At 43.5% G+C, this 24,117-nt stretch overlaps 2 protein-coding genes across 10 annotated transcripts in view; one reads left to right on the forward strand and one right to left on the reverse strand.

Annotated features, from left to right (window-relative positions):
- Positions 1 to 604: 604 nt before the first annotated feature.
- On the reverse strand, positions 605 to 22,639 carry RARS2 (arginyl-tRNA synthetase 2, mitochondrial). Of its 3 annotated transcripts, none has more exons than XM_083497557.1 (20): positions 22,503 to 22,639; positions 21,873 to 21,946; positions 21,170 to 21,275; positions 18,939 to 19,022; positions 17,299 to 17,396; positions 15,928 to 15,983; positions 14,761 to 14,844; positions 13,754 to 13,830; positions 12,904 to 13,062; positions 12,583 to 12,689; positions 11,299 to 11,385; positions 9,973 to 10,033; positions 9,369 to 9,445; positions 8,663 to 8,787; positions 8,186 to 8,253; positions 7,989 to 8,098; positions 7,583 to 7,681; positions 6,715 to 6,789; positions 3,410 to 3,473; positions 605 to 1,165 (listed from the first exon to the last, which is right to left on the reverse strand). In XM_083497557.1, exons 1-20 carry the CDS (start codon positions 22,503 to 22,505, stop codon positions 1,079 to 1,081), a joined length of 1,701 nt encoding a protein of 566 aa, XP_083353683.1. In that variant the 5' UTR covers positions 22,506 to 22,639; the 3' UTR covers positions 605 to 1,078. The 3 variants fall into 3 exon arrangements, with proteins under 3 accessions (XP_083353683.1, XP_083353682.1, XP_083353684.1); XM_083497556.1 differs by lacking the exon at positions 22,503 to 22,639 and adding an exon at positions 22,249 to 22,455; XM_083497558.1 differs by lacking the exon at positions 22,503 to 22,639 and adding an exon at positions 22,249 to 22,305 and having other exon boundaries at positions 21,170 to 21,271.
- ORC3 (origin recognition complex subunit 3) overlaps positions 22,526 to 24,117 on the forward strand; it is a 34,869-nt gene continuing 33,277 nt past the window's right edge. For 2 of the 7 annotated variants that reach the window (XM_083497544.1, XM_083497545.1), the window contains exons 1-2: positions 22,526 to 22,649; positions 24,023 to 24,074. In XM_083497544.1, coding sequence (XP_083353670.1) covers positions 22,626 to 22,649; positions 24,023 to 24,074 — 76 coding nt within the window. In that variant the 5' untranslated portion in view covers positions 22,526 to 22,625. Of the gene's footprint in view, positions 23,213 to 24,022; positions 24,075 to 24,117 lie in introns of all 7 variants that reach the window. The other 5 variants (XM_083497546.1, XM_083497548.1, XM_083497543.1 and 2 more) reach the window with 4 other exon arrangements.

The raw sequence follows: 24,117 nt of genomic DNA on the forward strand, positions 1-24,117 counted from the left end.
TTTTGTTGCACATCTAATATTCTAATTTTTTGTGCAAGTTAGGTAGTGCAGAGGCCATTTGGGTTTGAGCCCTTTGTTCTTGCATCAAATAAAACTTAATGGGGGTGGGACAGTATTTAATGCTACTTAGATGTAGTTTTTCATTTTTGTCAACTTAATCCAACACTGAAATTCATGAAGGACAAGTGTTTTGATTTAGCTTTTCTGCAGCTTTGTAAAGATGTAAAGTTGATAATTAAACAATTAGGAGTGTGTAAGCTTCTCAAGTGGAGAAACTAAGACTGGAAAGGAGGTCCTAAATTCTAGACATGGCAATCTAAGGGGCTAGAATATTTAATTTTTACCTTGACATTCATACAGCAAACTTGTGTTCCTTGGGTTATGCTATAAATCCTTTTTGTTCTACGCCAGTAGTCTTAATGCAGTAGTTCTTGTCCAGTTATGCAAGATGGATTGTACAGGGACATGAGGGCTGCTCCTAGACCTTCTCTGTGGCAGACTGCCCAACTCTGCTCTGCTTGAATCAATGGCCTATCAGCGGCTAGGCACTTACTTCATTTCTTGGCTCTGTTGGGCACTTAAAACAAAAAAAGATGGAAAGGTCTTTAGATTTTAAGATTGCTTTATTGTGCACAAGGTACACTGAACTTGCTGTAGCTGTTTTTTGCATTTGCTGTGGGGTGTTTTTTTTTTTTTTTACATTTTACTGCGACATTTGTTTTACAAGGACAGCAACCTCCTCCCCACGACATATTTTGAAGAAAGGGGTGAGAATGAAAGGACTAGCTCTTCTCATAAGAATAATACAGACAAAATAATACAATGGCAAAAGGGAATGGGATCCGTTCTTCAGTGGCTAATGCTGTCTGTGTCCAATGATCTCGTCTCTAGGTACTGCTAGACTACAACTCCTTTAATCTCTGATCCATTGTCTGGGGTTGGTGGGAGTCCAAAGACATCTTAAAAGTCCACACATTTCCCACCTCTGGTCCAGGCAATATAGAGAAGCAAGGACAGAATAACAGCTAGTCTTCAGCACTCGTATAGTTTAGAATATGCAGTGCAGGAGATCTTCTCTTTACATTTTATTGACAGGTGTGATTCCTAGAAGCTTCATTCCGTTAGCCAGAACGGAGCGAACAGCCTGGAACAAACAGAGCCTTGCCTGGAAAAATAAAAGGTGGGGAAGAGGAGGACACTAATCAATTTTTATCCATAGCTCCCTTAAACAGAATTAATTCAGTAAATCTTGAATGTCTGGTGCATGTTCAACCATAGCAGAATTACAAACTACTAAAGAATAACAACAAATGTTAAGATGCCCACTTTGCACCAACAGCTGTTTCTTCCAGAGTTTAATCCTAGTAATGCTGAAAGTCTGCTATATCTGTTTCACAGACACACACCTATATTTGTATCCTTGTTCCCCATGCATAATAAGAAGTAGGTTGAACGCTATTTCAGCTGAACATTACCTACCTCTCTGCAGTGAATGTATTTTTAGGGCAGCAAATACACTACGAACCGTATGATGTGAAGTACATATGCATGCACACACCCTGACGGTGGAAATCCTGCATGGAAGACATGCTCATGCATAGTGATGAAGTCTTAATCTAAAATTACAATACATGAAGCGGTCCTAATACACCTAGCTCAGTCTTCCCCTTGCAGGTGTTTTGGACTATCGCTTCTATGCACCCCAACCAGTACAGAAGGCTACTCCAGCCAGTGATCTACGCGGTCTATGACACCAGGAAGAAAAAAGTGAAAATACTTGTTTCAGGACAATGGCCTCTTGATGAAATACAAGGATATCCTACATCCTGCCTCGCCTACATCAGTAAATATACCAAAGGCAATGTGCTTTTATGTTTCACAAATAAAGGTGGACAGAAGGCTCTGGTGGGTGCTGTCAAGTTGAAGACAGATGAAGGGAAGAATTGACCACATATATTGGAGTAGTTTCTTTTCAGCACAGTTGCAAGAAATCTACCTGGTAGGTTAAATCTGCTCCAAGTTTGTGATTAATTAATTTGCCCCGAGTAACAGTGCAAACGCTATTATGTGTCCACTCACGTCTTTTGAGTACAATGGGACGTACTGCCAGCAGTCGTGTGTAGTATTGCAGCCTAAACGGATTTATTTAGACTGCAACCTTATTTGGGAGTAAGTCCTACTGAGCTCACTGAAGCTTCTGAGTAGGTATATAATTTTGCGCTGTTAAGCCTGCAGCTGTATTTTTAGTTGATTAAGCAGCCGGAGCTTATTTTAAAAGGTAAACTCAAACATTAGTGCCACACGTTTTTTGTCTTAACGCTGTTTTGATTTGGTGCACTACCTTGGTGTGCTGCCAAAATAGGGAATAAAGACAAGCAGAAAATAGTCTTTTCCAACAAGGATTGGTACGAGTTTATTAACTCGCTAACCCCGTTTATATCATCTCAAAAGGAAAAACAAAACTACACCAAACCAAACTGCTTTTCACTCTGCCTCTGTTTAGAACAGTTCACATATCTATAGTATTGGCAGTATTTTGAGTGGCACTATAAGGGGGGAAGTGGGTAGATTTATTGTCTCTGGCTACAAAAAGCCTGAGAAAGCTGAAGTCTAACCGAAATGGGAAAGATTCTCCACGCTAAGGAGAAGGCTTAAAGAAACACGTGGCAATTGCAGAAAATGGCTTATTTAAGCAATGTATCTCCTCACCCCCACAATTATTAGTATGGGGCAGGAAAACATTTTAAACTAAACCCAAAAAATTATGTACCGTATTTTTTGCTCTATAAGACGCCCTTTTCCCTTCCTAAAAAGGGGAAATGTGTGTGTGTGTGTGTGTGTGTGTGTGTGTGTGTGTGTGTGTGTCTTACGGAGCGAATGCAGGCGGGAGGCTCTGCTCAGTGCTCCCTTTAAAGAGCCACGTGGAGCGTGACACGGCCTGTCAGTCCCTTCTCCCTCCTCGGGGAAAAGCCCCCAAGAGCTGCAAACACACTCCGTGCGCTCTTTAAAGGGAGCACGGCTCTTGGGGGAGCCTTCCTCCCGCTGCCCAGGAGAGGCTGTGCTGCGATCTTGCTTGCTGTCCTGGCTTATGGGATAGCCGCATGCAGCCTCTCCCGGGCAGAGGGAGCCTTCATTCCCTTCATATCCCATAAGCCAGGACAGCAAGAGGCTATCCCAGAAGCCAGATCCCTCTTGCTGTTCTGGCTTCTGGGATTCAGAATATTTTTTTTTCTTGTTTTCCTCCTCCAAAAACTAGGTGCGTCTTATGGTCTGGTGCGTCTTATAGAGTGAAAAATATGGTGCTTGTTTGATATATACCCGAACCTTCAACAGACTGCCAGAATGTACTTCTTTGTAACACATCTCACGAGTAACGCATTCTATTCAAATAGCATCTCTTTTACTTTACCTCTGCTAGTTCCGGAACACTGCCTTTCACAGGTAGCATTTTGTGAGCCACAGCTGCTAAGTGACTGAAACAGGAACAGAGATATGAAACAAACTCTTTAAAAGCTGCAACCCTCAGTGGCATCTAAACTTACTGGCATTTGCTAGGGATGTGCAGTGAACCCAAGATTTGCATTGCATCTAGTGTTTTTAAACAACCCAATCTGTTTGGATCAGCTGTGTGTTGTTCTGATTCAATTCCATTTTAGGGGCCCAAATCTGATCCGTTGGATATGAAACTCTGTTTTATCCACCTCCCCATTCACTCTCATTGGGAAATCTATAAACTGCTATAACTTTATTTACTCCTCACATATAAGTGAATGACATTTGCAAGCAAATGACCCCTCAGAGTGGATTAAACCTACCAAATGGATCAGGCATCATGGAAATTAATGCATTTCCATGCAGGGAACCTTTGATGTTACTTTTTTTAAAAAGTTTGAAACTTTTTCATTCTCTGCCAGAATTGGATGCAAATTTCAAACCTAGTTGCTCCTACTTGAGAGGGATGAAGCCTGCCAAATTTCCAAGAGAGAGATAAAGCAGTTCTCCTGTAAAGGTGGAAGTACAGTGGTGCCCCGCAAGACGAATGCCTCGCAAGATGGAAAACTCGCTAGACGAAAGAGTTTTCCGTTTTGGAGGTGCTTCGCAAAACGAATCTCCTATGGGCTTGCTTCGCAAGACGAAAATGTCTTGCGAGTTCCTCCGGGGTTTTTCCTCTCCCCCCCCCTTTTTCTAAGCCGCTAAGCCGCTTATCAGCTGATCCGATCAGCAGATAAGCCGCTAAAAGCTGCTAATAGCGCTAATCCATCAATGGGCTTGCTTCGCAAGACGAAAAAACCGCTAGACGAAGAGAATCACAGAACGGATTCTTTTCGTCTTGCGAGGCACCACTGTAACCATTTTGGAGTGGAAAAATAGACATCACAATCCCTTCTTTCTTTCTTTTTGCGGAGGAAGCAATTAGTTTGAAAACTGGGTACATGAGGAAGGTCCCCTGGGTAAGAAACTTGTCAGAGTTCAAGCAAACAGATCCAGGGGCTATTCTGCTAGGTGATCTGACTTTTGCAAACCACCCCAATTTGCCTAACTCTGGCACTTGCAGGCTGCTCTCGTAGCCCAAACTCAAGAGAAAACATGACCTAGGTATTTACTTCAACATCCCTCCCTCAAATCATGGTGGTTGGGAGTCCACTGTGAAAATAATCTACTCTGTTTTAAAAGCTAGACCTGTCCATTCGAGCTCTGGGCATTTCCCCAGTCAGGTTGGTTTCTGTTTCTCTGAAAATAAAAGGGGTTGCGGGTGGGGGAAGGGATGAGCGTTTCATTAATGAATGGGAAAACGAAAGCAACAGAGTTGCTCGGAAGGTTGGGCACTCCCTGCTCCATCACAATAGGCCTTGTCAAGTGTGTGATCCAACTTGGTGATGTGAAAGAGTACGCCCGATCACCCCTATTTACCTTGCCATTCAGCTTTGTTACCAATGAAATTTACTTAAGAGCAGGTTGAGTAACCATAGTTCTATAACACAAGGGTTACCAACAGACAGAGAAACCACCACAGTTTGGATCCTTCTGCCAATGGAACAGTCATTTTCTGACCTATTAAGATCAACATTATGTGAGAAGCAACTCCTCCAATATCGGAAGAGTTTCTTCTGTTTGCACACGTTTTCCTCAATACAGTGGTACCTCAGGTTATGTACTTAATTCGTTCCGGAGGTCCATTCTTAACCTGAAACTGTTCTTAACCTGAAGCACCACTTTAGCTAATGGGGCCTCCTGCTGCTGCTGTGCCGCCGGAGCCCGGTTTCTGTTCTTATCCTGAAGCAAAGTTCTTAACCCGAGGTACTACTTCTGGGTTAGCGGAGTCTGTAACCTGAAGCGTATGTAACCTGAGGTACCACTGTACCTTTTTATAGCCCACTGGAATTTGATAATTTACTCACTATGTTTCTCATGCTGTAATACGGAGGGAGCCGGAAGAACCTGTAGCTTCCCAGAGGTTGCTTGACTCCTAAGCTCACATAAGTTCCAGGCAGCGTGGCTAATGGCCAGAGATGCTGGGACTCCAGAAACATCTGGAAGGCCACAGGTTCCTCAGCCCTGATTTAACGCCATCCCCAGGGCACTGCAATCCTTCCCTGGAGGAACTATTGCCTTGCCACACTTGCACAGGAATACACTCAAAGAATACCACCAATACATTTTTATTTTATTTTTTAAAAATTATACTTGTGGATCTCTGAATCCACAAGGAATAATCAGCAGGCTTGGAAAAATCTTTGCCCTTGTTTTTAAATGAGGGAAACCTTTGCTGAAGTAGAAACAAAAACAAACCCACAACTTTAGGGGGCACAAAACTGGGGTGGGAGCACCTCAACACAGCCACCATTGACTGAAGATGCTCAGCGGCCATAAAATACTGTTGCAGGGAGGGAATAGGAAAACCAGACTGTGCATTCTGGGAAATGGAAGGACACCACCACACATTTGTTTGCGGTTCCCACAGTTAACGTTATTACTGATACAATGGCACGAAACAGTCACTAATGCATAGCTCTAGCCCTCCTGCAGAAGTTGTACATGAAGAGCCTGCTAATACTTGTGCAGTATATTGAAGAGGCTTCTGCAGAGTCTTCCCCTCACCCCCATAAAAGCAAATAAGCTTGAAATGTCATGTACATTTCAGTTCTATTGACGCTATGCACTGTTGGCCTCAGTCACTGGACTGAAATCAGCTCATGAGGTGCCTCGGGGCAAAATGTCTATCAGACTCAGATGATGGACTTAACAGACCATTAAAAGTAACTGGTTTTTCTAGTTGAGGCAGATTCAAATTCTATGAATATGTACAGGGTTTCCTGGACAGTGTGCCAGAAAGAAAGGGGTGGCTCATTAAGGCTGGGAAATGAAATAACACTTGACAGAAGGCCCATTTCAAAGTTTTCAAGCCTGATTCACAGAATGCATTCTCTTATGAGGCTTATTATTATTATTATTATTATTATTATTAATGGAAATGCAGTATTAACATGTGAAGCAATGCTCAAATGTTCAATCTAAAGAAGTTCATTCTTCAGTGAACCACAAGTTTAGGTTCTAGGTATAGATTTGGCTCTAAATAAAGCCTAAACGTCCTCAAGTTTGGAATGAGGGTCTGTGAATTTAATTACATCAAACTATTCCTTATCAAGCCTTATTTTTTTAAGTAGGCTGAATTCTTGTCAAAGGGCAAGACGTTTCTCTCACCCACTCACCTACCTTAGTTTAAGGAGATAGGCAACAATATGCTTGGGCTGGAGATCTTGAGAAGACTTGTAAAGAATCTCATCATACCTGAAGAGAATAAATAGAATAGCTGACACATACTTCAGAATCTGATCATAGCTAGGATACGCCCAGGTCACATCTATATTCCCATACTTATTCTCATTTAACACTAATGGAGCACCTGTGATTTTCTAAGCAATGTAGGTATATTAAAGGATGAGGTAGCCTGTGCCTGGAGTCTCACAATCTAATAGACATGATGCGCAGTCTGAGCAGTATAGTATAGTATAGTATAGTATAGTATAGTATAGTATAGTATAGTATAGTATAGTATAGTATAGTATAGTATAGTATAGTATAGTATAGTATAGTATAGTATAGTTCTTTCTATCACCTTCCTATACTGGCCACCAAGCTATATCCCCCTGAGGCCAGTTTGCCTCTTTCTGATGTTATTTATGAATTGCCTCTCCAGTCAAAAAATGCCTCAGGTTATATAAAATTTTTAAAAATCTCCAAAACTTGGTTTGCAGCCTCGACAAATCACAAGTTAATCATGAGTCATCAAGGAAACCATGGCTTGTTTCTCACAAAAAAAGGATGTTTTGTTTTCCAGCTGTTGGGTTTACACAAAACAGAAGGCCTTAATTAAACTAAAGTTTATATGCCAACAGTAATTACTTCCGATCATGGCAGTAAAGAAATCATAGTTAAGATGCTGGGCAGGGTTCACACATAACAATAAGCTTTAGTTTAATAAAACAATGGAGCCATTGTATCTAATGCAACTTCAGCTCTCAATTAAGCAAGCAACTAAGTGAACAAGCAAGCAGAAGTTTGCAACTTATATTCTGAATACCTGAGAAGGTGCTGAATTAGCGAAATAGCCTGTGGATCTTGTAGGCATGCAGCGTTAATGTGAGACGCCTGATTGACTGCTCCACACATCTCTTCTAAACTGGGTGGAGAAAAAGACAACAGAAATATTAAACATCTAAAATGTCTACGCAATTTTACTGAATGAAAAAGAGCCACATTGCCTTTTCATGAATATTTTCATTGTACTCAATGGAACAGTATTGCTAAAACCGAACTAAAAGCACTTGAGGAGATTGGGAATCCTAAATCCCAAGATTAAGAAACAGTGGCTGGGATCTAAAGAGTTGTTTTAGTTGTGGGCCAAGGCTTTGGGTTGGCCCCCTGAGGTTTTCTTGGAACAACAGACCCTGACCCAGACTCTCGCTATTTTCAACTGCACTTCTTACCTGTGCAGTCTGGCGTGTGTGTACTGCAGGAAGACACCAGTATCACCTCGGCTCTGGAGAATACGATCCCAGCTGAACTGATAATCAGATAATAGGAGGCCCCTGAAGTCCTGAAATGGTAAATTATTCAAGCATCTTGTAAACCCTGACAGCATCACTTTACATTTTGTCATGAAAGGATAACAGCATCAACAGACCTGAATGATAAATGCTGCGAGCCCAATCCTCTCAGCTGTCTCAAGAGGGTTGTCCAGTTCTTTGGTTGCTAAACAGATAACAAAAGGTGAGGTGGGGAGAGTGTCAATGGCTGCATTTCAATGTCACACTAAACTGTGGATTGGCGAAGCATATATGAGGCTAGCGTTCTCCTGGGCTTGCAGATTCCTTATGCTCCTCCTGCTTAAGTAACAGAAGGAGTTCACAAGTTTTCACATCTGTTTTTGGTTAACCGCAAGCCACTGTGCCATCTGAACTGGCACACTGGTCAATGCCTATAGGGAATTTTAACAAGTCAGCTTAGAAAGCAGGGGTTGAAGTTGTCTTGTCGGAAACTAATTGTAGCTAATGTTAAGCACCATTTGTTGCACTTGGAGGACACAACAAAAATGCTAAGGCCAGGCAGGCGTTTCCATTTGCACAAGCATTACGTTATTAAGAGAGACTGATCGGCTCACTTTTTGCAGAAGCACTTTGTTCTATCACCATGGAGCGAGCTTCATCCAAAACATCGTCAAGGAAAACCACTTCTCCTTTCCGAGTCCTCATTCCTTGAACTCTTCCAAAGGGCACATGCTGGCACCTGCAGGAGGACAGGGGACCAGAAACTTCAGTTGTTTTATTTTATCACCTTAAAGGGAAAAAAGTGGCATTTTCCAAAGTGCATAAACTAAAAATGTTATTCCTTCTGAACAGAAATGTCAGCGCACTTTGGGATTCACAACTGTGCCCAGAAACAAATTACTTTGTAGTTCTTAATATCTGGGCACATGTACAAACATGAGGTGGAGGAGAAGGGAGATCATTCTTTCTGGCAAACATAAAAGCTTGCACTGACTGAGCAATCAGAAGAAATCAACACTGAATTCCTCCAATAGGGCACCTTCAAAGCCTTAGTATGCCATGAAGGTGCGCGCATGCATATATATATATATATATATATATATATATATATATATATGTTGCCATATATTTCAAAAATCAAAAATCTGGATAGAAAAGTTGTTGAGCTTTTACTAGTGACGTGGACCGTATACCATATGTCCAGATATCCCTGGGCATTTCAGCAATTTCTGCCTGGGTGCTGCTTAAGGGGGTTGAATATAGGACGTATGGCAACCCTGCTATAGATATATAGATATAGATAGGCAAGTACACATTTACCTTTCTGCCCATTGGTAACCCATTAATTTTAGTATCTGGAAGACCTGTTGAAAATGAGGGATCTGGCTTTTATCTGTCTTGGAGAAGGGGAAAAAAGAAAGAATCATTAAATGTACATTCAAACAGACACACAAGTGGAAATGTTCATATCCAAGGTGGGACAAATAATGGAGATGAAGTGAGGATGAAATTTGTGAACATGATCTTCTAACATAACCTTTGGAAAAGCACTCAGGTATGTGAGATGAAGATCCAGTCTTGAGACCACCACCCATCTCCCAAAAAGTGTCAGAAAAACTCCACCCTCACAACTTTGAAAGCTTGTCACCTTTTTATTTGTTCAGGCCACAGGTTGTACCAGAGATTATGGGCTGTAGCCAATGGCGTCCCTCCATTGATGGAAAGCTCTGATCCAGCAGAAGCTTCCATCCCTGCCCCGCAAGCTAATCTCACCCCAGCACTATATCTACTTTCATTTATCTTTCCTTTGCTGCTGTCAAAGTCAGTGGGGTTTGAGGGCCGAATCAGAATTATGTGTTTGACGGGCTGGGGAGCTAGCCAGCCCTGCTGTACACCCACCACTCTGCAGGACAGCCAGACTTACCACATATATCATAGTGTCAGGATTCCTTTTTTCCACTCTGTCTATAGCAGCAGCAAGATCTCTGGAAAAGAAATACAAATACAGTCGTACCTCGGTAGTCGAACGGAATCCATTCCAGAAGTCCGTTCGACTTCCAAAACATCCGGAAACCAAAGCGCGGCTTCTGATTGGCTTCTGGAAGCCGCAGAAGCCCCGTCAGATGTTCAGCTTCCAAAGATAGTTCGCAAACCGGGGCACTCACTTCTGGGTTTGTGGTGTTCGGGAGCCAAAATGTTCGAGAATTAAGCTGTTTGAAAACCAAGGTACGACTATAAGACCAAACAAAACTTTCCAAAATTAAACAAACTTTAACTTACCGTATTTTTCGCCCTATAGGACGCACTTTTTCCCCTCCAAAAATGAAGGGGAAATGTGTGTGCATCCTATGGGGCGAATGCAGGCTCCTTGGCTTCAGCGATAGCAACGCGAAGCCTCCGAAGCCTGCACTCCGGAGGCTTCGCGTTGCTTTCGCTGAAGCCAGGAGAGTCTGCTCTTTGAGGCTGGCGGTGGGGGAAAGCAGCGCTTCCCCCCATCGCCAGCCCCACAAGCTGGGGGGGGCAGCGGGAATTCCCCCACCTCCTAGAAAAGCCTGCAGGAGCCGCGCAGCCTTTAAAGAGCGCATCACTCTTGGGGGCTTTTCCCCAAGGAGGGAGAAGGGACTGACTGGCCGAGTCAGTCCCTTCTCCCTCCTGTGGGCTTTTGCGGGAGATGGGGGAATTCCGCCACCTCCTGCAAAAGCAGGGAGAAGGTCTTGGAGTAGCGCACAGGCTGTGTGCAGCCTGTCCGCTGGTCCCAGAGCTGCGGGGGGGGGGTGTCATATTTTTTTCCTTGATTCCCCCCCCCCCCCCGATAACCAGGTGCGCCCTATGGGCCGGTGCGCCCTGTAGGGCGAAAAATACGGTAACTCATTGTTAATCCTTTTGTGATTATGATTTGCCACTGGTCAATATTTTGTCATGTCCGTCTAACAGAGGATGAGGCTGGCTGCAACTCTATACTGAGAAGCATATCACCATGTAGGCTGTCGCCCCATTTAACTCAACAAGTCTTACTTTGGAGTGGATACGTATAGGATTGCTCTGCAATAGAATCAGAATGCTGGGCCATTTCTACGGCAGCACCTAGGTTATAGAACTTCTTTATTATTTTATTTCTTTCACAGAGCTTCAAGTATGTGTGACAGTTCTGGGTGGGGTGTTTTTTTTTTTTTGCCAAATTCTTTTATGCTTTTGTTTTTATTGTATTAAAGTTACTGCTAAACAATCAGGCAAAAAGAGTAACACTTGCCTCGTTAGGTAGAGCGAGGTTCCATCACTCCGCATCACAGCAGAACGGTCCCCCTTCTCCGATAGGTAAACTACTCCTGTTCCTTCTCTAGAGAAATGGAGAAACAGAAAACAATGAAGCAACCATATGCGATACACAGATGAATAGTCACAATCTCACAGCACACTTCTAACCATAGTGTACTCCAAAGTAAGTCCTCTTTAATTCAACAAGGCTTCCTCCTAGGTGCAGGGGTTAGGACTGCAGCTTCTGATCACAATTCTACAATCACACTTATTTCTCAGTAATTCTCTCTCCCCCCACTATCCAGAATTAAGGTTCTTTTCAAACAAGGATGATTAGGGCAAGAGGAACTTTTCACAAAAAGAAGGCGATTACTCCCTTTCCTCAGCAACTTTACTGTACCCTCCAGCTCACTCTCACACCTCACTGATCACCTATATGGCAAATGTCTATGCTTCTCTCTCTACGAACCAGGCCAGATCCTGTACACCCCACACAAGAGAAGTATGGAGGGTGGTCACATGAGAATGGGCCTTTTCTATGGAATGCTATTCCCAGGGAGATATGCTTGGCACACTCTGTCAGTTTTTAGGCACCAGGATGAGACTTTTCTGTTTACTCAGGTCTTCAATTAATTAATACTGCCCTCTGTGGTGGTGCTGATCTTTAGGACTTTGTTCTCATTAATTCATTGTTAGATGAGCATTCTATGCCTTTTGTATTGTTGGCTTTAAAAAAAAATCATCTCTGGTTTTAAATTGTTTTTAGAAGCTGCATTTTTTTACAAGAGACTGATAAATTAAATAGAAATAATAATGAATCCATCACGTTTACATTACCTTCACCCTTCCCATTCTCACCTGCCTGCAGACTGCCAACCCTAACAACCTAGAGCAAACTTTTCACTTTGTTATGAATATCAGTATCAATTCAATACATGGTCCTTCCCCGCACAAAGCATGGGCAGGGAAACTGAGGCCAGGGGCCAAATGCACCTCTCCATCTGGCCCTCAAAACTCTCCCCAGGCCACATTCCTCTCTGGCTTTGTTTTGCTAACTGCTTGTGCCTGGCTAGAATGTGCACTTGAACCATGATAACACCTTTTGCTTGCCTGGATGGAGGACACAGAGGGGTGTGTGAATGGGTGTAGAAATTAGCCTACCGTACAAAGGTAAAATTTACATTAGTTGTTCTGCCCCAAAAACCCAAAGTTCAGACAAGCAGGAGAGGTGAGGATGGCAGATGGTTCAAAAGCTGTAAACAGAAGAACCTGTTCGTACTGAGTTTTCTTAAGGAGTCCTTTCACGTCCAGCATCTTTAAGACTTCTTGGCTTTTCTCCTGGTAGAATGATTCTCCAGAATATTCATCAAAGCACACGCCCAGGCGCTGAATGGCCCCACCAGGACGAAAGGAAAACAGTGTTACCATGAGACAAAGACGACCTTAATTTCTGTAAGTGCGTCATTCGGAATCAAGGTGGCGAACTGAACTTTTGAAACCATACTGATTTTTTGTGTGCTTCTTAGAATTCCCAAGCAATACCAGATGTGAGGCTGCTAGGGATATATAAATACCAGAAAAAATGGACCCGAGTTAGCACCTTGTACATCCGGGCATAGTCGTCAATGCTAATGTCTCTAAAATGTTGCCACAATGACACGGCTTGTTCTTCACGTGCCTCCAATCTTCTAAAGAAATCTTGCGCCAGCTTTTTAATGTTTTCCTCCTCTTCTGATGCTTTATTGGCCTGTACATAAACCTAAAGGAAACGAATGAAAAATATGGGTCAGTAATAACTCGGAGAACTCTCTCCAACTAGGAAAGGGACATAAGGCAGTGGTGAAGCACAGCTTTGTACCGAGATGGTCCCAAGTTCAATCCCTGGTGATCCTGACTCAGTGCCAGTGATCTCAGGAAGAAGGGAAATATATCTGGCATGAGACCTTGGAGAACTGCCATGCTAAAGAAATGAATGGTTCGAGTCAGTATAAAGGAAGCTTCAAGATAAAACAGAGTCTGAATTGTCCAACAAGGTTATCTAAAACACTGTCAAATAAACAGTACCACTATTAAAAAGCTATCAGATGCTTGTAGCATTCATTCCACACAGGTGCTCAGTTAAAAGAGGGCATGTCTGTGCTAGAGATTTGTTAATAGTCATTCCATCTTTCCAGAAACCCTAGTTATGTATGCCTCCAGAGGAATGGTGGTATAAAATTAAATAAACGTAATGTGAAAATAAACAGTATTTTAAGGCTCAATTACTTTTTTATAAATAAAATACTTATATACTGCAATTTCACTTAAAAATAAGCAGTGTACAACAAGCAAACACACACATACACAATTTAAAAACCACATTTCATCTTCACTTTGGAGCATGCACTCTGATTAACCTCACTCTTTCAGATTCAAGCTTTTTCAGACTATTTAATTGTGGATTAACGTACCTCAAAAAGATGCTGCAAAGGATTAGATTTTAGTTTTTCTTCAGAGCCAAACTGCTGGAAGCCAGCTCCCAACAAACCTGTGTTATTGTAGCCAATACAGTATTTGTTAACAAAATAACTGCATGAACTGCAAATTAATGACACAGTATTTTTTGACTACTTTTCTGCAATAGAATCTTACCAACCTGTTAAGCAAATATCAAGGGTAGAATAGCCAAGAGCATAGTGGTTGCCAGCACCTGTGTTGCACCTCACAATAAATCCCTATGTCACACTGCTGGTGGGAGGCCAGGTCACAGCGCTCCTCCTCACCACTCACCAGCTGCCTCAGTACAGAGATCCTCAGGCTTAGAGTTTGAATACAGTTGTACCTTGGAAGTCGAACAGAATCTGTTCCGGAAGTCCATTCGACTTCCATAATGTTTGGAAACCAAAGCGCAGATCCTGCAGCCAATTGGAAGCCCCGCCGGACATTTGGCTTCCAAAAATAGTTCACCGCAAACTGCAACACTCACTTCTGGGTTTGCGGCGTTCGGGAGCCAAAATGTTCAAGAATTAAGCTGTTCAAAAACCAAGGTACAGATGTATAACCTTCCAGGACTCTCTTTCAGGCTCCTAGAACTCTCTCCCAAGGCCACATCCCTCACTGCTCCTGCTCTAAAACCTCCTTTCAGGTGTTTTTTTTTTGTTTTGTTTTGTGTTTGCCAAGATGGAACATGTCTCTGGACTGCTCCAATGCCCTTTTCCTGCCTGACTAGAGGTTGGAGGTTTGTGAATGTAAAATCCTCTGAATTTCTGCATGGCTGGAATACAGCCTATTGTGTGAAGTGAAGCGCCACGTTCATGGCTCCACTGACTTTTGCCTCTGGCTCCCACCAAGACTGGCATGCGCCTGCCCACTCCCGCAAAGGTCGCCCACAAGGGAATGCAACAAGTGGACTGAAAAGGGTTCCCCACCCCTGCACTATACATATCCTGAATGAGAAAGGGGGGGGGGGGTTACTTACCAAACTGCATGCCCCAATCTCCAAGGTAATTTACTCTTGTAACATGATGTCCCGTTGCTTCTTTGATATTTGCTATGAAATTTCCTGAAAACAGAATGTGACAATTATTGATCCCTGCAGCACACTTCATCCCCAAACACTCAGTTATATGTAACCCACACTCTGCTTTTCTCCGTGACAGCCAACAAAAATAATGACTCTATAAGGACAGTTTCCTGCTGGATCTCTAAATAGTCTGAATGCGCTGTTCCAGAAACACTATTTCTTCTACACATTTAATTCAATGTTAAAAGAGCCTCCCTATTTTCATTGTGTTCCGTTCATCCCAGAAACACAGTAACTTGACGCCTCTAATCTGTGTAAATGTTATTACTCCCATGTTACAAATAGGTAAAAAAGGCACAAGGAGGTTAAACTTGGAAGGCAATGAGCATAACAGCTGAAAGAGAATCTCAAGTATGCCATCCTTGTGCAGCAACGGTTTCTCATTAAACATGGAATCTCAGTGTGATCTCACTGGACTCCATCCAGAGTTGCAATTCTTCCCTAGCTGCACTCAAAAGGAGGTCATGTATCCGTATCACCAAGTTGTGACCCACCTGTTACTGCATCCTCTGTGAATTTGTCCCCTCCCCTCTGTGTTGTGTACAGGAATCCAAAGCTGGGAAAAGTCATTCTAACTCAGCTTATTCCCCCCATGATGATACAGAAATTCTCTCTGGTCTATGTCACAAGTTTTTTTTTACAATAAATGTCTTAACTTGTTTTGTTAAGTGCCTGTCTCAATCCTGCCTTGACTGACTTTTCCTATGGCTGACCTTTGATTTCGCTATTGCAGAGAGACTCAAATTCCTTATGAATGCCTACATTACAAAGGGAGAGAACCGCATAGCGCAACATAAGGATTATTGATTAACTGATTGCCTATTACCTGTCTCAAGGCAATTCATAAGCAGACCATTAAAAGAGCTAAGAAGTGCTTACAATTATACACACCCACCCACCCCGAAGATAGGTTTAAACAAAATTAACACCCATGTCATATAAGCCAGAGCAGTGTTGGGAGCCTATTATGGTGACACCACAAGTTGGGAGGATGGGGTGGAAACGCCCACGGCAAGCAGGCCAGCCACATGAGCATAGAACATAGAGCATCAGCTACCTTACCTATTATTGTAGAGCGCAAATGACCCACATGAAACTTCTTTGCAATGTTGGGGGAACTGCAAGAAACAACAACAGTTACCATTTGAAGTTTCTTTTCCCCCTTGTCCGCAAAAGGCATATGTGCAGACACACATGCTCAGTCCTCACGGCACCATCTCCCAAACAAAACGGTTTTAATGTTTACCCCACACAATGAAAAATGAAAATGAAAATACAACTGGCATGGTAATCCCCAAAAACAACCTATTAAAGTAAAAGCAAAGCCACAGAGTAGGATCCTGGGAGAAAACCCCATTCCAAAATGCACTGGCAGCTTTTTTGTTACTCGAGAACTAAATGTACTTTAGCAGTTCCCTTTGCACGACAGACTTCTTATGCGTGCGACAGAACTTCCCCTTCCTCTCCTGCCACCTGCAGGTCCCCACACAGCCTCAAAATGTGCTCCAGAGAGTTGGGGAACCCGCAAGAGCATATTTTAGAGACACACAAGGGAGGAGAGGAAGAATTCTCACTGTGCAAATAGAAAACTGATAGCACTGCAATGGCTACAACCCATTACCTTCAGAGATTTATATGCTAATCCATAGCTCATTCATATACTCTTCATGCACGTGTTCTTTCATATATTTTACTGAATGGGAAAATGTTAGTGTCATAGCTGAGTTGAGAGGAAGGGAGGATGTAGCAGGTATGCTACAGGAGAGTACCGTATTTTTTGCTCTATAAGACTCACTTTTTCCCTCCTAAAAAGTAAGGGGAAATGTGTGTGCGTCTTATGGAGCGAATGCAGGCTGCGCAACTATCCCAGAAGCCAGAACAGCAAGAGGGATCACTGCTTTCGCTTCGCAGCGATCCCTCTTGTTGTTCTGGCTTCTGAGATTTAGAATATTTTTTTTTCTTGTTTTCCTCCTCCAAAAACTAGGTGCTTCTTATGGTCTGGTGCATCTTATAGAACGAAAAATACAGTATTTAACATGTTTGAAAACCTGTAAGCATGGAAGAACACAATCCCCTAATAGAATTTAAACTATCAAATGTCATCGTTGATACGGAAAGACCACCAAACTACCAGTCTACATAGATCAAGCTAGATATTTCCCAGGCCACAGTGGGACACAAACCAGAGCCATCACTTTGGAGAAAGGAGCAAGAAGATGACTAAAAAAACTGAGTCAAGCATCATAGTATATGGAAACGAAAGAAGCAAACAAAACCAGACTCTGTCCAGTGAATCTATGTTGATCCATAAGCCAAATATATTTGTGTAACCAGACTGCAGACTCCCAAGGCATTTTAGAAATATGCTTCAAAATAACTGAAGCTGTAATCTGCATTGAGTAAACATGTACATGATTGTGCCTATGAACTCACCTAAACTCAATCAGGATTTTTCTTTTTGGCAATCCTGAGAAAAGTTCACTCTTTATCCCATACTTGGAGCCATCCTCAAACACTTGCTGCAACACTGTCTTAGAAGGCAAAATATGTATACAAAGAAAGGCATTCATCAATAAGAATTTCAGAAACAGGTTGATATCCCTTTCACAAAAAAGCAATCAGTTCCACCTGAAAGTAAACTTCAAGCATGTTAAAACTATAAACCACCAAGCACACATCTCCCACTTACAGGTCTAACCTCAACAGCAGCTAACTTCAGAACTTCAACTCACCACTTGACACTAGTACTGTCAAACTGTCCTTTTCCTGCCATTTGTCTCCCCTCATGTATCGTCTTCTTGGCTTGTAAGCCCGAGGTTTGCATCAATTTAGTAGGATTGATGTGGGGTGCTTTGGAAGACAATACTTGTCTGAAAATGGAATCCAGGCCCAATTGCTGCACCAACCCCAGGCTGGGAAAGTGTCGCCCTGCCCCTGGCCAGGAGTCTCAACAGGGCTGTGCGTGTGGCAGAGACCCTGCTGTTCTGTAAAGCTCTGCTAGGCAGTAGCCAAGTTAAGATCACACGCTTACCTTGGAACTCGATGGGCCTTGCTTTCAAGCAGACACATACAGGATTGCACAATAAAAGGAGCGGTTGTTTCTCACTTGAGAAGTGTTTCACCAAGTGTGTGATCCACTACCCAGAGAACTGCTGATTCTCAGAATTTTACCACACCCCTATCTATACTAAAGCTTTGCTTTGAAATCAGGCCTGCTCATTTTAAGAGGCCAGAGCTCCAGCAGCTTTGAATCTCCAAGCATCTGTGACACCACACAATGTTATCAAATACCTGTGGTGGGCTTCGAAGATTGGCAGCAGCCAGAGCTTACTTTGGATTCTGCCTTCCGGTTTAGTTTCCTGTGCCCTCCTTTGGTGAACTGGGAAAGGCAGTTTGTTTTGCAGCATATTTCAGTGCTTCGGGCATTAAACACCTCATTCAAATAAACGCTAACTAAATTTCTTTTCCCCCAGCTTTTAGCTTAGTAAAATGAAAACCAAATGGACTGTTGTGGTTTTAAGTTTGCTGTGTTAGTTGTATGCTTCACTCCCCCCCCCCCCCGTTTTTATTGTATTTCAGTTGTTTTTATTTTGTTACCTGGCTTGGAACAAACATTTGTGTAAATAAAGACTGTAACTGTCAACATACAAGGTATTAAGCCCCACTGAAAATAATAATAAAAAAAATTTACATTTATCTCCCAACTTTCCTCAAGGAAAGTTGTATGTTGACGGTTACAGTCTTTATTTACACAAATGTTCTCCTCCTCATTTTATCCTCACAACAACCTTGTGAAGTAGGCTAAGCTGAAGGTACAGTGATTGACCCAAAATTACCAAGTGAGCTTCATGGCTGAGTGGGGATTAGAACTGGTCTCCCAGGTCTTAGATCAACACTAACTGCTACACCACACTGGCTCTCATAATGGGACTTACTTCTAAGAATACATGTATACGTTTACAATCTAAATGCTCTAGAGTAGTATCCACACTGCAACCATAAGCCTTGACTTAGATCCCCCCCCCCATTTATATCCAATAGCATTTTCACTGCTTATATATACTGGGTCTTACCTTTGCTAATAACTCTCGATTTATTGTGAAGTTTACCGTTCCTTCACCTGCGCTGATTTCACTCACCACTGGATCACATTTTAACTAAAATGAAAACACATTGACAACAGTGGATTACACAATCAATGAGTGGCACAGCTGACGCTGCTTTGTTATCAGTATTATCCCATACAGGTAGATCTTAATTCTATTTTGAGAGATTTCAGAACTACTTTATGTTGTTTTTCACTGCTGCTGAATGATGAGAATGGCATGTCCTTTACACAACTAACACTGCGAACACTACCAGCAGATGGTGCTTTTTAGCACCCATTACATGTCATTTGCTAATGAGCCTTACAATTAAAAGTTTAGACTTCCAACCCGACATAGAATTTGTATAAGTTGCTTAAGCTATACAGTACGTTTAAACATGTCACACACACACACACACACACACACACAGTTAACAGCTTAGGGCCCCACAGTTAACACACACAGTACAAGAATGTTCAGGAGTAGAGCATTAGTAAAGCGACTGCTTTCCAGATTACAATTTTATATAAAAATTGGTGATCTTAAAACCTTTGTAGAGCGCCGCCCAGAAGACAGTCACTGATGTTAACATGGAAGAGGCAGACATAATCTGAGCTGCATGACTTGTGGGGCTGCAGTATCCCACACCTGATCATTTGCAGCCTACAAAGGTGAAGGCAAGCAACCATTTTCCTGCCCACTCCCCATATGTGCAGTAGAAGCACAGGGAGGAAAAGAGAACACAGGAACCAGCCTTTAGGCCAGAGGTTTCCAACCTTTTTGAGTCCATGGCTCCGTTGACCAACTATATTCTTTCTGCGGCACCCCAGTGGGGCTCAGGAGCCCTGTTATGTCACCCCTTGCCTGCAGAGCTGGCAGCCTCTCACCCTCTCCCTTGTGGAGTGTTCCCTCAGTCTCCTCTCCTCTCTCTTCTCCTCGGGAGTCTGCCAGGCAGCCGCTGCTGCTACTGCCCCTGCCCCAAAGAGAGGTGCCTCCTCACACTGCCCCACAGCCACCTGGGACTTGTCTGTCCAGACTCCATTCCCAACAGCAAGGACTGGATGACTGGACTCCCTCGCCCGCTTACTCCAAGGCCACCTCAGCTTCTGGCAACCAGCACCCCGTGACCAGCCCCAGAGGCACCATTCGCCTGGGGAGCTTATAGCCAGAGCTGCTGCAACAAACAGCCGTGCAAGCCTTTGGGAGGCAGAGAAGTGAGAGGGCATCAAAGGAGGGGGGGGGCAAGGAAAGAAGGATGAATGCCAGTGTTGCCTGCAGCACTCCTGACCATCATTCAAGGCACCCCAGGGTGCCACAGCACACTGGTTGAAAACCACTGCTTCAGGCTATATCAGGGACGAACAACCTCTGTGCCTGTTTAACCATTATGTCTATGCTATATAAATAATCCCAGTCTCTACCTTCCATGCATTCACATACCTATGATTTATTTATTTTGGTTTTATATCTGCTTTTGTTCAACCGTGATCTATAGCTGTATATGGACTACGTATACACTGCTCTGCCAACCTAGCACTTCGAAAGCACGTCAAAGTGCAAGTAGATAAATAGGTACCGCTCCGGCGGGAAGGTAAACGGTGTTTCCGTGCACTGCTCTGGTTTGCCAGAAGCGGCTTAGTCATGCTGTCCACATGACTCGGAAGCTGTACGCTGGCTCCCTCGGCCAATAAAGCGAGATGAGTGCCGCAACCCCAGAGTCGGTCATGACTGGACCTAATGGTCAGGGGTCCCTTTACCTTTATACAGTGGTACCTCAGGTTAAGTACTTAATTCGTTCCGAAGGTCTGTACTTAACCTGAAACTGTTCTTATCCTGAAGCACCACTTTAGCTAATGGGGCCTCCTGCTGCTGCCGCACCACCACTGGACAATTTCTGTTCTCATCCTGAAGCAAAGTTCTTAACCCGAGGTACCACGGTATTGTCATTAGATCCTGTTTTGGTAATACTATATTGTACAGGATTTTGTATAGCCTTTTGTGGGGAAATTAATACAAATTGCTTTTTTTAAAAAAAGAAAACCTTAGGCCCACCAGATGGTTGGACTCCACCTCCCATCAGCCCCAGTCTGTATGGTGAGTAATGATGGATGTTGTTATGTAGCAACATCTGAAGGACCACAAGCTTCCCACCCTGGGGCTATGCTGCCCTGTTTTTAATTGAATAAACACATTACAGTAAGTAGATCTCCGCATACCTTCTTTGCCAGCTTCTGGGCTTCAAGCTGAATATCTGACTTTGAGTAATTGCTGGAGCTAGCATCCAGCACAGAACTCACAGCGAGTTGGAAATCACACGCCTGCCTAGGGGATGAATAAAAAGAAGCAAGAAATTAAGGGGGGGGAGCTTTTATTTTATTACTGCATTCTGGCATAAATACCTTTATTTATTTGCACACTTTACAATACAATTACCAAACACAGGGAGTGGTCTTCCAAGACAAATACACGTACAGATGTTAGGCATTGTATGCCACCATCCACATGGTATCCAAGAAAACTTTGAAAACCTTTTACATTACAGATTCAGCTCACATCTACAAGCTATACATTAATCTAAAGCATTAAGATAATTTCTCCATAGTGGCTGCTGCAACTGTGATGAAAGGGAGAATACTGTGCTAGTGTTAATAAATGATAAATTGAGACCATACGGAGTCAAATCCGTCTTTGTCATTCCTCTTATCACCCTTCATATCAAAATAGCTAATGTTTATTTGTACTGGATTTCTTTTGAATACTAAAAGAATTATAACAATTCTATTTAAAAATTCCTAAATTATAAACAATGGCTAACTGAAATATTAGCAGCATCCTGACTTTTAGTCATCATCTTGTCTTACCATGGCAAAGAGATTTTAAGAAATTAAAATAATTAGAATATAAATTAGAAATAACTACCCTTTTCTTGACACTGGAACAGCATATATTGACTTAATCAAGTTTTCTGGCGGCGTCTCCAGAATATGTGAAAGCTAGATTGAAAACAAATGATCCGTATTAGTTAGGACAAAGTCAAGGCGCACGACTTCTGAGACCAAGTGTCCCGCCCCCCAACTTGTCCATCTTTCACCAGAGTGTGTGTGGGGGGGAGTTAGCGAGCTGCTATCCTTATAGCTAATTGCTCTCTGCAGTCAATCTTATGCAACCGCTGCATTCTTCAATCCCAGCAACCTTTCCAGGAACGCTGTAGCAAGGAGGAACCAGGAACCAAGGCGAGGAGCCGGGGCTGGGCGAAAGCCGACACCCTGGCTGCAGAATGAAGGGGGAGTGGTACCTGAGCAGCAATGCTCCTCCGAAATCGACATGCCGCCATAGCGCGCCCTCCACCCCCTGCCGTGGACTCGGCTCTTGGGAGGGGGAGGAGCCACTCGGCTCCCGCCGCCAATCGGATTGTACCACTTTCTGTCCGGCAGGGCAGGAGCGAAAGATTCGTCCCCGCCCCCTCCCTTCCTCTCTATCTCTAGCCCGGCTATGGCGGAGTGAGGGAGTCACATGACTGGGAGGGGCACAAACTAGACCGGCTCGTACCATTCTCAGAGAGAGGGGGGAAAGGAAGACTACAAATCAGGTCCCGGAAGTGGCGGGAAGGGAGGCTCGAGTCCCGTTCGTGGAGTTTGGCCGCTGCATGTTGAGCGGGCTGGAGCCGCAGCTATGAGCACGTGCTCAGTCTCCAAGGTGAGTCAGTAGGAGGAGGGTGCGCCGCCCCGCCCGCCCTCCGCTTCAAAGAAGCCCCCCACCCCACCCGCGCGCGCCTGGCTATCGCGTTGCCACGCGGAGGGTTCGCTGAGCCCCATCGACAGCAACGGCGGCCGCGCGTGGTTCGGCGCCCGTTCGTCGGAGCATGCGCGTAGACGACCCCTGAAGCCGTATCCTCGCGCTTTGCCAGTCCATACGTCGTGGTTGTAACGCCTCAGAAGGGGCTGGACTGCCAGGGTGGTTGTCAGAGACGCTTCTTCCCCTTTCCTTCTCGGCTGTAATGAAGAAAGAGAAGCGCAGGAGATGCTGAGTCTCTTTTGACCACCAAAATGTGGAAGGAGAAAACCGGGAGGAGGGACAGAAATTCCTCTCCCTCTAGAGCCTTATCCAGAAATATGGCTATTGTAAAAAGCGCACACATTGCACATGCTCTAATGCACCCAGCAGGTGAAATATTTGAAAGGTGCAGCATTTTCTCATCTGGGGATGCAGTGAAGAGATGGGAATTTCCGCCTGTTGACTATCTGACAGGCCTACGTCAAGTATTTATTATAATTATTAATTATAAATTTATATCCTGCCCTTCCCCTGATGATCACTTGGTGGTTTACAATATAAAAGCACAAAAATGCATAACATAGTAGCAAGCAAAAATAATACCCCCCCCAGCTTAAAAAGGCCCTAGATTGTTTAATTAGCCAATTAAAAGCAGCAGATCCTCTCCATGGTGGGGGTGAGGAAAGATGGCAAGCCAGTTCGCAGAATAGACTATGCCTGCTTTAGCAAAACCAACCACTTGACAGCCAGGTGCTGGCATGGAATCCTGTCTGAATCGTCCCCACCTTTTTATGTTTTTCATAAATTTACCCTAGTAAGGGTTAGCACTTACCACTTCACTCTGCATATGCATGCAAAGAAGTTTGGCTTGGATAAAGGGAGGAAAGAAAAAGATCAGGATAAATGTGATTTTCCACATACAAACTGGTGTACACTACAAAAATTAACCTATCGTTTGAAGCCAGGGTTGTTGTTAACCATGATCTGTACCCAAGGTTTGTCCTATGGTTACAGGCCATGGTTAAGGAGGAGAAACCTTAACCATGAACCTAGATTCAGATGACATGTTAAATCAAACCTTGACTTTGCTGCTATGCCATGCTGAGTTAAAAGGATAGGGAGGACCACAGCAATGTGAGCTCTTATCTGATAGCCAGGAAGTTTGGCCAATGCTAATAACCCATAGTTTATCATGATGTGCAAACCAAGCCGTTATATTTTCCTGCCAATCTGGAATTATGGTAAAATATTCAGTAGTTTTAGTCTTCCTTCCTTCTTTCCTTGTTACTCTTTAGGGCTGCTTTGTGTTCAAGCCAGATTCTAAGAAGGCGAAGGCATCTTCAGCAGGTTAGTACACAACATGTGTTATGAAACTCCACTTCCTAACAGT

Source organism: Podarcis liolepis (assembly GCF_965112155.1).
Source record: "Podarcis liolepis genome assembly, chromosome: 3".
In the NCBI taxonomy this organism is placed as follows: domain Eukaryota; kingdom Metazoa; phylum Chordata; class Lepidosauria; order Squamata; family Lacertidae; genus Podarcis; species Podarcis liolepis.

Bases quoted from the DNA above. Each gene is read 5' to 3' on its own strand.
- RARS2 (XM_083497556.1), bottom strand. From the start codon at position 22,287: ATGGCGGCATGTCGATTTCGGAGGAGCATTGCTGCTCAG. The intron at 11,386-12,582 runs GTACGAACAGGT...CCATTTCTCTAG, and splicing joins GGACTCCTTAAGAAAACTCA to AGAAGGAACAGGAGTAGTTT. The intron at 9,446-9,972 runs GTAAGTCTGGCT...CCCTTCTCCAAG, and splicing joins CTGACACTATGATATATGTG to ACAGATAAAAGCCAGATCCC.